This window comes from Salmo salar, chromosome ssa09 (genome assembly GCF_905237065.1).
Source record: "Salmo salar chromosome ssa09, Ssal_v3.1, whole genome shotgun sequence".
NCBI classification, from domain to species: domain Eukaryota; kingdom Metazoa; phylum Chordata; class Actinopteri; order Salmoniformes; family Salmonidae; genus Salmo; species Salmo salar.
Window position 1 is genome coordinate 142,006,375 of NC_059450.1, and position 15,193 is coordinate 142,021,567.

Here is a 15,193-nt window from a genome sequence, read left to right on the forward strand (position 1 = left end):
AGGAGTTGCCATATAGGCTGAGCACTTTGTGTGCTGCTTTTCCTTCAGTCTGCTGTCCAACTCATCCCAAACCATCTCAATTGGGTTGAGATCGGGTCATTGTGGAAGGCAGGTCATCTGATGCAGCACTCCATCACTCTCCTTCTTAGTCAAATATCCTTTACACAGGCTGGAGGTGTGTTGGGTCATTGTCCTGTTGAAAAACAAATGATAGTCCCACTAAGCACAAACCAGATGGGATGGCGTATCGCTGCAGAATGCTGTGGTAGCCATGCTAGTTAAGTGTGCCTTGAATTCTAAATGAATCTCAGACACTGTCACCAGCAAAGCACCTCCACACCATCACACCTCCTCCATGATTTCATGGTGGAAACCACACATGCGGAGATCATCCGTTCACCTGCATCTCACAAAGACACGGCGGTTTGAACCAAAAATCTGAAATTTGGACAGATTTCCACCGGTCTAATGTCCATTGATTGTACACTGCTAAAAAAATAAAGGGAACACTTAAACAACACAATGTAACTCCAAGTCAATCACACTTCTGTGAAATCAAACTGTCCACTTAGGAAGCAACACTGATTGACAATACATTTCACATGCTGTTGTGCAAATGGAATAGACAACAGGTGGAAATTATAGGCAATTAGCAAGACACCCCCAATAAAGGAGTGGTTCTGCAGGTGGGGACCACAGACCACTTCTCAGTTCCTATGCTTCCTGGCTGATGTTTTGGTCACTTTTGAATGCTGGCGGTGCTTTCACTCTAGTGGTAGCATGAGACGGAGTCTACAACCCACACAAGTGGCTCGGGTAGTGCAGCTCATCCAGGATGGCACATCAATGCGAGCTGTGGCAAGAAGGTTTGCTGTGTCTGTCAGCGTAGTGTCCAGAGCATGGAGGCGCTACCAGGAGACAGGCCAGTACATCAGGAGACGTGGAGGAGGGCGTAGGAGGGCAACAACCCAGCAGCAGGACCACTACCTCCGCCTTTGTGCAAGGAGGAGCAGGAGAAGCACTGCCAGAACCCTGCAAAATGACCTCCAGCAGGCCACAAATGTGCATGTGTCTGCTCAAACGGTCAGAAACAGACTCCATGAGGGTGGTATGAAGGCCCGACGTCCACAGGTGGGGGTTGTGCTTACAGCCCAACACCGTGCAGGACGTTTGGCATTTGCCAGAGAACACCAAGATTGGCAAATTCGCCACTGGCGCCCTGTGCTCTTCACAGATGAAAGCAGGTTCACACTGAGCACGTGACAGATGTGACAGAGTCTGGAGACGCCGTGGAGAACGTTCTGCTGCCTGCAACATCCTCCAGCATGACCGGTTTGGCGGTGGGTCAGTCATGATGTGGGGTGGCAGTTCTTTGGGGGGCCGCACAGCCCTCCATGTGCTCGCCAGAGGTAGCCTGACTGCCATTAGGTACCGAGATGAGATCCTCAGACCCCTTGTGAGACCATATGCTGGTGCGGTTGGCCCTGGGTTCCTCTTAATGCAAGACAATGCTAGACCTCATGTGGCTGGAGTGTGTCAGCAGTTCCTGCAAGAGGAAGGCATTGATGCTATGGACTGGCCCGCCCGTTCCCTAGACCTGAATCCAATTGAGCACATCTGGGACATCATGTCTCGCTCCATCCACCAACGCCACGTTGCACCACAGACTGTCCAGGAGTTGGCAGACGCTTTAGTCCAGGTCTGGGAGGAGATCCCTCAGGGGACCATCCGCCACCTCATCAGGAGCATGCCCAGGCGTTGTAGGGAGGTCATACAGGCACGTGGAGGCCACACACACTACTGAGCCTCATTTTGACTTGTTTTAAGGACATTACATCAAAGTTGGATCAGCCTGTAGTGTGGTTTTCCACTTTAATTTTGAGTGTGACTCCAAATCCAGACCTCCATGGGTTGATAAATTGGATTTCCATTGATTATTTTTGTGTGATTTTGTTGTCAGCACATTCAACTATGTAAAGAAAAAAGTATTTAATAAGATTATTTCTTTCATTCAGATCTAGGATGTGTTGTTTAAGTGTTCCCTTTATTTTTTTGAGCAGTATATTTCTTGGCCCAAACAAGTCTCTTCTTATTATTGGGGTCCTTTAGTAATGGTTTCTTTGCAGCAATTCGACCATGAAGGAGTGATTCACACAGTCTCCTCTGAACAGTTGATCTGGAGATGTGTCTGTTACTTGAACTCTGTGAAGCATTTATTTGGGCTGCAATTTCTGAGGCTGGTAACTCTAATGAACGTATTCTCTGCAGCAGAGGTAACTCTGGGTCTTCCTTTCCTGTGGCGGTCCTCATGAGAGCCAGTTTCATCATAGCGCTTGATGGTTTTTGCGACTGCACTTGAAGAAACTTTCACAGTTCTTGACATTTTCAGAATTGACTGACCTTCATGTCTTAAAGTAATGATGGACTGTAATTTCTCTTTGCCAAGACTGTTCAAAGCTGTCATCAAGGCAAAGGGTGGCTACTTTGAAGAATCTCAAATATAAAATACATTTTGATTTTGTTAAGTTTTTTGATTACAACTTGATTCCATATGTGTTATTTCATAGTTTTGATATCTTCACTATTATTCTACAATGTAGAAAATAGTACAAATAAAGAAAAACCCTTGAACGAGTAGGTGTGTCCAACCTTTTGACTGGTACTATATATATAGATATTCTAAACCCTGGAACCCACCCATCCCACGTTGCTCTCTGTCCCTTACTCCTCTCACCTATTACCCTCTTCCCCTTCTCCCATTCCTCGTTCTCCCTTTCTTCCTGCCCATCCTTCCCTTCCACCCTCCTCCTTCCCCACCCTTACTCCATCCTGTCACTCCCATCCCCGTTGATTTGCACCACACACTCCTTGTCCAGAGGCTCATTGCAGTGGGCAATGCCAAAGTGCTGACTGCTCACCTGGTACCTGCCTTGCTTGTCCAACCCCATAGCGGGCACAAAGCGCCGCTCAAACTGGATCTCCTGGCGCAGGTAGGACGTCCTCTTCTGGCAGGCGTCGCCCGTGCCCTCCTGGGAGGCGGAGAGAAACACCACTAGCTCAAAATGGCTGGCGCTGCCCTCACGCAGGGCCGGGTAAAGGGGGCTGTGGCGGTCCAGGATGTGGTAGAAGGTGAGGGGGAAGATGAAGAAGGGGCAGGGGCGCGGGCCCAGCCGGTCCAGCTGGAAGTCCAGGTTGGTCTGGTGCAGGACCTGGTCGTCTCTCTGTTCGTACAGCACGGCACTGACCTCCACGTCCACCAGGGGGCGGCGCAGAAGGTTGGTGGCCCGGAACATGAGGCAGGGCTGGCCCTGGTGCTGACCCACCACCGCCTGGGGGCTGAACTGGATGGCCCCCGCACGCTTCTGGGGACGGGCGATCTTAGCCACAAATGCACCTGAGAGTGGGGAAGGGAGAGAGAGAAAGTGCGGATGTAGATATCAGTAGTTTTCCTCAGAAATATGTATGTTGTGTTGTTGTTTTTTTATCTCTAGAGACCCAGGTGAGACAAAGATTGAGTATAAACAAGAAAGTAAAATAATAGAATAAGAAAGAAAAAAATGCAAGATGAAGAACACCAAACAGCTGTACCCTCAGCATTGAAACGGACAACAACAACCTGAGAAAGTGAGAAAGAGAAGTGCTCCTCTCCATTAGAAAGTACCTGTGATGAAAGCTTCCAGCATGAGCCCCAGCAGCATCTGAACTGCCAGCAGGGCTATAGCGCTGGGACAGTCCCCACTGGGGAACATGGTGCCGTACCCAATGGTCAGCTGTGTCTCCAGGGAGAAGGAGAAGGCTGCGGTGAAGCTGGTGATGTATTTGACACACACTACGTGTCCCTCTGGAGGAGCGTCGTGGTCCTCCACCGCCAGGTCTCCATTGAGGTGGGCCAGTAGGTACCACAGGCAGGCGAACAGCAGCCAGTGTGCCACAAAGGAGGTGCAAAAGGCCAAGAGGACCCAGCGCCAGCGCAGGCACACCACTGCCCCCCACAGGTCCTGCAGGGGAGAGCCAGGGTGTATATACCCATTCAATTATTGCTGGTTTCCCAGACACAGATAAACGCCTGATCCTGGTCTTATGATCAAGTTCAATGGATATTCTCAATTGAGAGTTTAAATTCAGGGCTAGTCTTAATCTATGTCTGCAAAACCGACCCATAGAGTGTCTGTGTGTAACTTTTGATTTTAAGTTTACTTTTCCATTAAGTCAGCAGCACCTCTTCAACTATTTATGGTGTGTGTCAACTCATTTATTTTACCTGTAGGGCTAGCAGCCAGGCAGAGGCCGAGGCCCAGGAGGGCCACAGGCCAGGAGAGGGAGCGGAGGAGCGCAGGGCGCAGTGACCATCCTTGGTCACTAGGCGCTGGCAAGACAGGTAGGACGGGGATGATGTGGACAACAGGAGAGGGGAGGAGGAGACCTTGTTCCCGTCCAGGTCATTGGTTGTTTTGGTCGTCATGGTTACAGGGAAGTGAGGGGTTGAGGGCAGGCGAGTGGGCAGGTCAGGATGAAGGTATCTGGAAACAAGCACAATCATGCCAAGAATCATAGAAGACCGTTTATAATAACTTTGTAAACATGGACAACTTTGACTTTACAAATCCACTTTGACATTGTTATGTAGTTAGTTATGTACATAGGGGGACAGACAGAGAGAGACAGAAACTTCCAGAAACGTCTAGAATGTTGTTGCAGGTGATTAGAGATGTGCTCAGTGGGGTATCTGTCAGTGGAACACAGCGACATGCAGAGCAGGAATGTGGTGAGTTTAATCTTGGAGGAACAGACTCAGTAACAATCACTACAGTACCAGACTGGGACTTCTCTCTCCCATCTGTTCTCTAGTCTTGTTCAGCAACATGTTAGAATGCTTTATGGGTGATCACTGTGATAAATAACACACACCCTCCTCATGTACTGACTGTAGACTATATGATGGGACGTTTTTAGAGTGTGATGATGTTTGAGGTTTATATGAAAATAAATGTCATTCTGTGAGATTAAAGATGTTTTTTTTATGAACCCATGAAATCTCTTGTTTGCATTGTGTATGTACAGTATTTGCTAGCTGTAAGAGATGAGCTGAGAAAACACTGCACATACATTTTATAAACAATTCTTTTAAGTGCTGTATCTAACTCATATCATGGACCAGAAGGACTTAAAGGATGCATGGCGAAAAAAGGGTCCTGTTTATAACTTTAGCCTGTAAATTGTGCACCATATACTGTCTGTAAGTATAAATGGAATATACAGCTAACAAAGCTATTCTTTTTAATCAAACACACTTCAATAAATGTAAATGTCAAAAGCTGTGCAATGTTTGTACAGTTAACGAAGTAGAAAATCAACTGGGAAATTGTGTTGTCGTTCTTTTCTGTGTATTAGACGCATACAATTACACTCGGTAGTAAAAACTAGCCCTGAGCCTTGAATATACACGAGGACAGTCACAAAAGACGAAATCGTTGCTAAATGTCGTGGGAACCTCACTGGAGTAACTCTATGTTTCTAAGGTCTTTTATTCATCAACATTTTAATTGGGGAATATTGAGGCACTTATGTTGGCTAATTAAATTACAGATTCGTTACAGTCAGAACCAGTGGTGGGAAAAGTACCCATTTGTCATACTTGAGTAAAAGTAAAGATACCTCAATAGAAAATGACTCAAGTAAAAGTGAATATCACCCAGTAAAATAATACTTGAGTAAAAGTCTAAAAGTATTTGGTTTTAAATAAACTTAAGTGTCAAAAGTAAATGTAATTGATAAAATACAATATTTTCCAATTCCTTATATAAAGCAAACCAGGGAAAGCCAGGGGCATGCTCCAATCATTTATAAATGAAGTCATTTTGGGTGTCAGGGAAAATGTATGGAGTAAAATGTACATCATTCTCTTTCGGAATGTAGTGAAGTAAAAGTAAAAGTTGTCAAAATATAAATAGTTAAGTACAGATAGAAAAAAAAACGACTTAAGTAGTACTTTCAAGTATTTTTACTTAAGTACTTTACACCACTGGTCAGAAATAATCACTGGCACGGGCTAACAAGTCAGTCTGCAGCTGCTAGCTACCACTTCTGCTCTCTAGGCCAAGCATGGGACTGTTATTACAGAAATACTATAGGGTAATGGGTAAGCATGGCTATGTGTTAGTGCAGTAAGAAGCGCTTCATTGTCCTGAGGTGGCGGGATGCCAGCTTGAGAGAGGCCATCAGAGAGGCCGTCACATGAGGGGCATGCGGCGTGCAGGGGAGGCAAAAACACACACACACAGTGGTTACAAATCTCCAATGTCCCCTACAATCTGTTGGGCCTGGCGGCCATTTTCTCCTCAGTATGTGTGTGAGATAGCGGCGGCTATTAGATGATGCTAACAACAGCACTCTTTCTGTGGGCTCTCTCTGTGGATGGATGAGGAGGCTCAGTGGCTGCTGGGATAGTTTGAGGTTGTTGTTTGGGGTTGTTGGTTGGAGATAGCTTGGCTACATTGCTCCCTAAGCTAAAGCTTAGTTTAGCCAACAATGATACAATCATCAGAGGGCCCTCTATCACTGCAAAGTGCGGTGCAGCAGAATTTGCCATTTTCCAGCGGATACGTTAATTGTAGATAATACATTACCAGCACGTTATTGAGTGTTTGTCTTAGGTGCCAAAGTTTAAGGGGGTATAGGTATATGTAGGAGGAGGCTATTTTACCTGTCCTCTGATTTATCCCTCCACTAGCCTCCACTGGTATTGATTACCGCATCTTACATATGTTGAAGTTTAATAGTACAACCTGTAGACCTCTGTTTCATAACCACAGATAAAGCATTTACAGGATGTATCTATATTATAACTGAGTCTATAACTGTTTAGCTCCAGGTGGTTAACAGGTTCCCCCTCTAAAGTCCAGCTTTACCCCCATCCCCATAGAGATCCAATGAGAACCTGATAACCACCTGGAGCTAAACAGTTAGACTCAGTTATATTATAGATACATACTGTAAATGCTTTATCTGTGGTTATGAAACAGAGTTGGACAGGTTGTGCAAGTTGACCTCCCTTTGTCCTACTTAGGCCTATATCTAACATGTTAAAAATGAAAAGAAACACCCATTTTGTTACTTCAAGCTGGAAAAAGTTGACCTGTTATTTGACTTCTTCAGTCTAGGGTCTCCGAGGGTACAAGCTGTGTTTATGTATTCATTTACATGTACATGATTGACAGTAGACACAGTCTTGGTTAAGTTTTGCTGGCATGGGTGATTCGGCTGGTCAATTTCTTGCACATTGTTCAAGAATGTTGCACAAACTCAATCTTGCAATTTGAATTTGAAAGTCAAACTTTTTTGGGACAGATTTTACAGCTTTTTCTGTTGTGATGCACCATAGTCTCATCTCTCTGTCTCCCTCTCTGTCTCTAACGCTGTGTCCCTCTGTCTGACTCTCGCTCTGTATCCCACTCTGTCTCTCTGTCTGTCTCCCTCTCTGTCTCTCTGTCTGTCTCTCTCTTTGTCTCTCTGTCTGTCTCTTTTTCTGTCTCTCCCTGTCGCTCACTCTATCTATCAATGTCTTTCTCTCTCTCACTCCTCTTTCTCTCTCTGTCTGTCTGTCTCCCTCTCTGTCTGTCTCCCTGTCTGTCTCCCTGTCTGTCTCCCGGTCTGTCTCCCTCTCTGTCTCCCTCTCTCTCAATCTGTCTCTCTATCGATGTCTGTCTCTCTCTCTGCCGCTGTTTCTCTCTCGCTGTCTCTCTGTCTCTCTGTCTCTCTCACACACAGTCTCGTATCACCCTCTCTCTCTTCCTCTCAGTGGACGGGGTCGTCTGACTCCCAGTCCGTCCATAAGGTTACTCACCGTAGTATAGCACCAGGGCCAGCGATCACCCGTCTGATGGTGCCCTTTTCACCCGAGCGCTGATCCGAGGGCGGGCAAGAGGCGAGGCCAGGGGCGGGAAAACCACCAAATCCGTGGGTTGAGAAGATGGGGGGTAAATCCCGAGGTATTCCCGAGGTAAAGGAAGAAAAAGAAAGTGTCACCCCAGGAACTCTTCGGCGTGGGAGCCGGACTGAGCCCAACGCTCTGCTCTTCCGATCTGCAGCTCCGGCTCTCTGCCGAGGATGATTCGATTGGTCACATTACTCTGCATGTGGCCAATTAGTGTTCCCGGAAGGCGAGAGAGGGAGGAGAATAACCCAAAGAACAACACCTTGTCACAGTTCATTGACAGAGCCAGTTGTAGCTCCTCCGAGTCCTGTGGTTGGTAAGAGTAAATTAGTATAAGAATGATGATGAGAGAGAGGCTATGGAGGGGTAGGGTGACAACAGGGTGTCTTTGTGTGTGTGTGTGTGTGTGTGTGTGTGTGTGTGTGTGCGGGAGACAAAGAGAAAGAGAAAGAGAAAGAGAAAGAGAAAGAGAAAGAGAAAGAGAAAGAGAGGGAGGCGGCGGAGAGAGAGTGTTGTTACTGTCTATCTGTCTGTCCACTCAGAAATAAGGGTCCTGTGTTTAAAAGACCTCTTGCACGTAGACAGGTGGATAGCTTTCGCTTGTGCAGTCATGTCTAACTGGTGATAACTATATGAAGCATTATGAAAGTATTTGTACAGGGCCATGAAAGACAGGCCATGCTGCAGGCGTTGGCTAATAAGACATCCAACTTATCCAACCATAATGTAACCTCAACCTAACCTTACTTCAGATAGTAAGGGTTTTATCTTTCCCCAAGAGTCATCATGTTATAGTGTTGCTATAGCATGTGATTTCAGATGTGACAGCCAATTCACATTGCTTTGTTACTGGTTGGGCTGTAGTAAGGTCACTGCAGTTCAAAGGTCACAGCAGGCCGGGTCTCTGAGTCTGGTGCTCCTTAACTTCTTTGCATGCACACTATCAACTGCCCAGGTAAGCTCTGAAAGTTCGAAGAAAGATGCTGGGTAAGAGGAGTTGGAGGAGAGAGGGATTAGAAGGGGGAGAAAGAGGGAGGAAAAGGGGGAGAGAGGGAGGAGAAGGGGGAGATAGGGAGTATGAAGGGGAAGGAGAGGGAAGAGAAGGTGGAGAAAGAGGGAGGAGAAGGGCGAGAGAGAGGGAGGAGTAGGGGAGAGAGGGAGTAGAAGGGGGTGAGAGAGGGAGTAGAAGGGGTGAGAGGGATTATAAGGGGGAGAGTGGGATTGATTGTTCCATTGCAAAATCTACCTTCACATTACTATCTACCCCCCCTTAATAACGTCTTTCTGTTGCTCAGGTTTGAAATGTTGTAGAAGTTCAAAGTTCAAAGAAAGAGACTTGGCAAAATGGGTGGGGCTATATCTTGCCTGGTTGGCCTTGTCCGGGGTCATAGTGTCCCCCGAACCTCCCTGTCTCAGCCTCCAGTATCAATGCCGCAATAGTCTATGTGCTTGGGGGCTAGGATCTCTCTCTCTCTCTCTCTCTCTCTCTCTCTCTCTCTCTCTCTCTCTCTCTCTCTCTCTCTCTCTCTCTCTCTCTCTCTCTCTCTCTCTCTCTCTCTCTCTCTCAGGGGCTTTATTGCATGGGAAACATATGTTTACATTGACAAAGCAAGTGAAATAAACAATAAAAATGAACAGTAAACATTACACTCATAGAAGTTCCAAAATAATAAAGACATTTCAAATGTTATATTATGGCTATATACAGTGTTGTAACGATGTGCACATAGTTAAAGTACAAAAGGGAAAATAAATAAACATAAATATGGGTTGTATTTACAATGGTGTTTGTTTTTCACTGGTTGCTCTTTTCTCGTGGCAACAGGTCACAAATCTTGCTGCTGTGACGACACACTGTGGTATTTCACCCAATAGATATGGGAGTTTATCAGAATTGGGTGTGTTTTCAAATTATATGTGTTTCTAATATGGTCATACATTTGGCAAGAGGTTTGGAAGTCCAGCTCAGTTTCCACCTCATTTTGTGGGCAGTGTGCACATAGCCTGTCTTCTCTTGAGAGCCAGGTCTGCCTGCGGCAGCCTTTCTCAATAGCAAGGCTATGCTCACTGAGTCTGTACATAGTCAAAGCTGTACATAGTCAAAGTTTGGGTCAGTCACAGTGGTCAGGTATTCTGCCACTGTGTGCTCTCTGTTTAGGGCCAAGTAGCATTCTGGTTTTCTCTGTTTTCTTGTGAATTCTTTCCAATGTGTCAAGTAATTGTATTTTTGTTTTCTCATGATTTGGTTGGGTCTAATTGTGTTGGTGTCCTGGGGCTCTGTGGGGTCTGTTTGTGTTTGTGAACAGAGCCCCAGGACCAGCTTGCTTAGGGGACTCTTCTCCAGGTTCATCTCTCTGTAGTTGATGTCTTTGTTATGGAAGGTTTGGAAATCGCTTCCTTTAGGTGGTTGTAGAATTTAACTGCTCTTTTCTGGATTTTGATAGTTAGCGGGTATCGGCCTAATTCTTCTCTGCATGCATTATTTGGTGTTTTACGTTGTACGCAGAGGATATTTTTTCAGAATTATTCATGCAGAGTCTCAATTTGGTGTTTGTCCCATTTTGTGAATTCTTGGTTGGTGAGCGGAGCCCAGACCTTACAACCATGAAGGGCAATGGGTTCTATAACTGATTCAAGTATTTTTAGCCAGATCCTAATTGACATGTGGAATATTTGTAAGGGGTGTGTTGGTGCCAATTTCACCTCGTTCTACCCCTTCAACCAGGGTGGTAGTTGCAAATTTGCCTCCGTTTATTACGGATGATCAAATCAGGAAAGAGCTGAGTGGTTTGGGTAAGTTTGCTAACAGTTTTCGTGTATGGTCAGCAGGTTTTCAGGCGGATGCTGTTATTAAGCATGTTGTTCATGTTTCTGAATAACAATGAGCAACAGCTAAAATTACATTTTAAAGTGAGGCATGGGGAGGGGCTCTATGCAGGCTTTGCCAGCACAGATAGTCTACGGTGTTTTGAGTGTGGGGATTTGGGGCATAAAAGCTTTGCGTTACCACATAAAGGCCGTAGACAAGGTGAGGGTACAGGGGTCAGTGGGGGAAATTGAGGTCAACGTGCAGGGGGCAATGAGACGCAGGCAGCTGAGGCTGGGCCTAGTCATGCCAGGGATGGTGGTGTACATGAGGCTGAGCCTAGTCAGGCTAGAGATGGTGGCATAGCTGAGGCTGGGCATAGTCATGCTATGGATGGTGGTGTAGATGATGCTGGGCATAGTCATGCTATGGATGGTGGTGTAGATGAGGCTGGGCTTAGTCATGCTATGGATGGTGGTGTAGATGAGGCTGAGCCTAGTCATGCTATGGATGGTGGTGTAGATGAGGCTGGGCCTAGTCATGCTATGGATGGTGGTGTAGATGAGGCTGGGTCTAGTCAGGTTATGCTAGTGGATGAGGAGAGTATAGTGGGGAAGTGTAAGAGACTAGGTGGAGAAGGAGGGTGTCAAGTGAAAAAGGAAAAAGGGGGAGAAGAAAGAAGTTGGGAGGGGAGAGGCTGGTGTGGTCAAAGGCACCAAGGAACCTTTGCCTGGTGCTCAGGGGGAGGCCCTGACCAGAGAGGAAGGGCAGGTGGTCAGGATGGGAGATGGAGATGAGGAGGAGGAAAGTCAGTCTAAGGAAGAGGATGATGAGGAGGCCTTTTTTCTGACTCCTCTTCATTAGGTCTGGAGCTGACAAGCAGAGGGGACAAGCAGAGGGGTCAAAGTATATGGTGAGGGAACTGACAAGGTTCCTGAATGAGACCAAGAGGAAAAAAGTTAATCTTGAGGCCTTTTTTTCTGATCTAAGAAAGTTTGTAAGGTCAGTATAACATGCTATGAAAAATGAGGGGCATGGTGTCCTCTCACCCAGGAAACGGTTTAGGTTGAGGAAGTGGGTCACAACAGTACGTAAAGGTCTACCTTCAGACACTGTTTAGATGAATAGTTTCTTTCTGGCACTGGGGCTTTTTGAGCTTTTCTATTGGTCTCTTTCTTTGCTGGCTTTTCTCACACTTTTTATGGAGACTCTTTGGGTAGGCTCGCTCAATATAAATGTCGCCAGAGATGTGGGAAAGAGGAATCTGTTGGGTGAATATGTAAAACAACAAAAAGTACAGGTGTTGTTTCTGCAGGAGACATATAGTGATGTGGTGAATGAAGTCGATTGGGGGCTCTGGTGGAAAGGGGCAAGTGTGTTAAGCTATGGGACAAATTTTAGTGCAGGGATGGCAGTCCCTTTTGTACCGGTCTGTCTGTAAAAATGAGCTCCTCAAAGGAGGTGTGTAGGGGTAGGCTGCTTGTTGTAAAAGCAAAAATTAACAACATGGGTTTTGTCTTTATAAATGTATATGCGCCTAACACAGGGAGAGAGAGGGGGGTTCTATTTGGGTGTCTTAGACAGGAACTCTCACAGGTAACGCCTGAGACGCTGGTGGTCGGCGGGGACTGGAAATGTACTGTGGATTTTACAAAGGACAGACATGAGGAGGAGCCTCATTCAGGCTCAGTGGGGGTGTTAAGGGACATCATTAATCCATTTGACCTAGTGGATGTTGGGAGAAGTAAACATCCAAACACAAGACAGTATACATGGGTAAAGGTCTTTGGGGCTGGGGTGACTGCAGCCCGACTCGATCGGTTTTACATGTCCAGGAATCACAGCAATAGGCTGTTGGACGCTACCATTCTCCCAGTGGGTTTTTCGGATCACTACATAACCATGGCTCGGCTGTCTATTTCACCAGGGCCTCAGCATGGATCCTATTGGAAGTTTAATGTAAAGCTCTTACAATATGCTACTTTTTGCTCAGGTTTCGCGATTTTTGGTGAAAGGTGGAGGCAGCAAAGAGAGGAGTATGAGTCTCTGAGTTAATGGTGGGATGTGGGGAAATTCGGCTTTTCTGTCAACAGCATACATCTCTCTCATCCTCAGAGGCTAGGAGATTGGGGGAACTTGAGCGTCGTATAGTGAGATGGAGGTAGAGATGGTGGGGCAAGGCAATGTAGGCCTCCAGGCTAATTTAGCTGAATTACTGTAACGGCCGTCTGAAAGAGTAGACCAAGGCGCAGCGTGGATAGTGCTTATCATGTATTTATTTCTAGTGAACACTTAAACAAAATAACAAAAACGACAGCCAAACAGTTCTGTCAGGTAATACTCACGAAACAGAAAATAACCACCCACAAAACACAGGAAAAAAACACCCCTACTAAATAGGACCTTCAATTAGAAGCAACGAGGAACAGCTGCCTCCAATTGAAGGTCAACCCAAGAAACTTAAACATAGAAATAAACACACTAGAATAAACATAGAAATATACTAACATAGAACATAAACCAAAAACCCCGAAACACATAAAACAAACACCCCCTGCCACGCCCTGACCAAACTACAATAACAAATAACCCCCTTTACTGGTCAGGACGTGACAGTAACCCCCCCCCCCCCCCCCAAAGGTGCAGACCCCGTATGCACCTCAAACAAAAAACACAAAATGAATCCCAAATAAAGGCAGGGAAGGGAGGGTGGCCACCGTCAACGACGGTTCTTGTGCTACACCCCCCCCTTCCCGATGCTCCCCCCTATGGAGGTGACTCAGGAGCGGGACGCAGACCCCGCTCCACCACTGGCTCACCCCACTTTGGTGGCGCCTCTAGAGTGGGGTCCCTCGCCGCCGACGCCTGACTCTGGCTGCGACGGACCGGCGGGCGACTCTGGCTGCGCCGGACTGGCTGGCGACTCTGGCTGCGCCGGACTGGCTGGCGACTCTGGCTGCGCCGGACTGGCGGGCGGCTCTGGCAGCGCCGGACTGGCGGGCGGCTCTGGCAGCGCCGGACAGGCGGACGGCTCTGGCAGCTCCGGACAGGCGGATGGCTCTGGCAGCTCCGGACAGGCGGGCGGCTCTGGCAGCTCCGGACAGGTGGACGGCTCTGGTGCAGGACGCACCAGGCTGGGGAGACATGCAGGAGGCCTGGCTCTGGGAGCAGGCACAGGACTCACCAGGCTGTGGAGACTTGCAGGAGACCTGGCTCTAGGAGCAGGCACAGGACTCACCCGGCTGGAGAGACATGCAGGAGGCCTGGTTCTGGGAGCAGGCACAGGACTCACCCGGCTGGAGAGACATGCAGGAGGCCTGGCTCTGGGAGCAGGCACAGGACTCACCAGGCTGGGGAGACTTGCAGGAGGCCTGGCTTTGGGAGCAGGCACCGGATACACTGGGCCGTGGAGGCGCACTGGCCGTCTCGAGCGCAGGACTGGCACCACCCGTATTGGCTGGGTGCCCGCTTCCCCCCGGCAAATGTGGGACGCTGGCACCGAGCACACCGGCCTGTGGATGCTCGGCCTCGACACCGTGCGCATCACCCCATAGCACGGGGCCTGACCAGTCAAAAGGAAGTGGGTCAGGAAGAACTGGGAGGGGCTGTAACAGGCAGTGGTGTCAAGACTGGCCAGGTAGAGGTGGCTCCTGTCCCAAGTGTCATATAGAGGGAGGGTGCTGATAATCAACAACCTGTGGTAACGAACATTAGGAACCTAACAGGAGTGAAGGCACATCAGCGGCAGGGTGTATGTGGGGCAGAGAGTATGGTGGGTTTTAGATGGAGGGGGCTTTACAAACCCCCAGTACCAAAGAGGTCAGGGGACCTCCAGTGGAGGGTTCTACATGGAGCCCTGGCCACTAACAGCTGGTTGGCACGGGTTGAACCGGGAGTCGGGCAGGGGTGTCCTTTCTGTGTAATGAAAGAAACTGTGATTCATGTGTTTTCTGTGTGCACCAGGTTAATGTCACTAATGTCTCTGTTGGAATGTCTGTGTGAGAGGTTGGGGGTGGTTTTTACTGTTGGGGTGTTTATAATGGGGTACAGGTATTCAAATAAGGAGAAGGCCAAATGTATTTTGTTGAATTTTCTGTTTGCTCAGGCAAAGTTGTCAATTTGGCTAACAAGGAGGAACAGGGTCAAATGTGGGGGGATAACAGACCCTTTACTATTACTACTGCGTGTCTTAGGGTGGAGTTGAGGGTTGAGTTCTATTAAATGATAAAAAGTGTGGAGATGTTTCAGGAGATGTGTTGTTTTGTATCGTGGGTGTCACGCTGCTATATGAAGACCAAACAAACACTATACAAAAACACAGGGTTGAAACCCAAACAAAAATGCGAGGAGTACCTTGAATAAATAACACACGCGCACAATGATTAACACACGGGACGAGACCCGTAATCATCTGCGCAATCCACAATGGCAGAAAGCCAAAACACACGGCACAG

The 15,193-nt window shown here is 47.5% G+C and overlaps 1 protein-coding gene across 1 annotated transcript; it reads right to left on the bottom strand.

The window, feature by feature from the left end:
• Positions 1-2,329: 2,329 nt before the first annotated feature.
• LOC106613163 (inward rectifier potassium channel 13-like) lies at positions 2,330-8,143 on the bottom strand. The gene is made up of 4 exons (XM_014215152.2): positions 7,844-8,143; positions 4,262-4,520; positions 3,662-3,998; positions 2,330-3,394 (listed from the first exon to the last, which is right to left on the bottom strand). The coding sequence occupies exons 2-4, from the start codon at positions 4,460-4,462 to the stop codon at positions 2,820-2,822; spliced, it is 1,113 nt and encodes a 370-aa protein (XP_014070627.2). The 5' UTR covers positions 4,463-4,520; positions 7,844-8,143; the 3' UTR covers positions 2,330-2,819.
• Between the last annotated feature and the right edge of the window lie 7,050 nt (positions 8,144-15,193).

Excerpts from the sequence above, each read along its gene's own strand:
- LOC106613163 (XM_014215152.2), bottom strand. The coding sequence starts at position 4,462 with ATGACGACCAAAACAACCAATGACCTGGACGGGAACAAGGTCTCCTCC. Across the intron at positions 3,999-4,261 it reads CCTGGCTGCTAGCCCTACAG|GACCTGTGGGGGGCAGTGGT; the intron begins GTAAAATAAATG and ends TCTCCCCTGCAG. Across the intron at positions 3,395-3,661 it reads GCTGGAAGCTTTCATCACAG|GTGCATTTGTGGCTAAGATC; the intron begins GTACTTTCTAAT and ends CCCCACTCTCAG.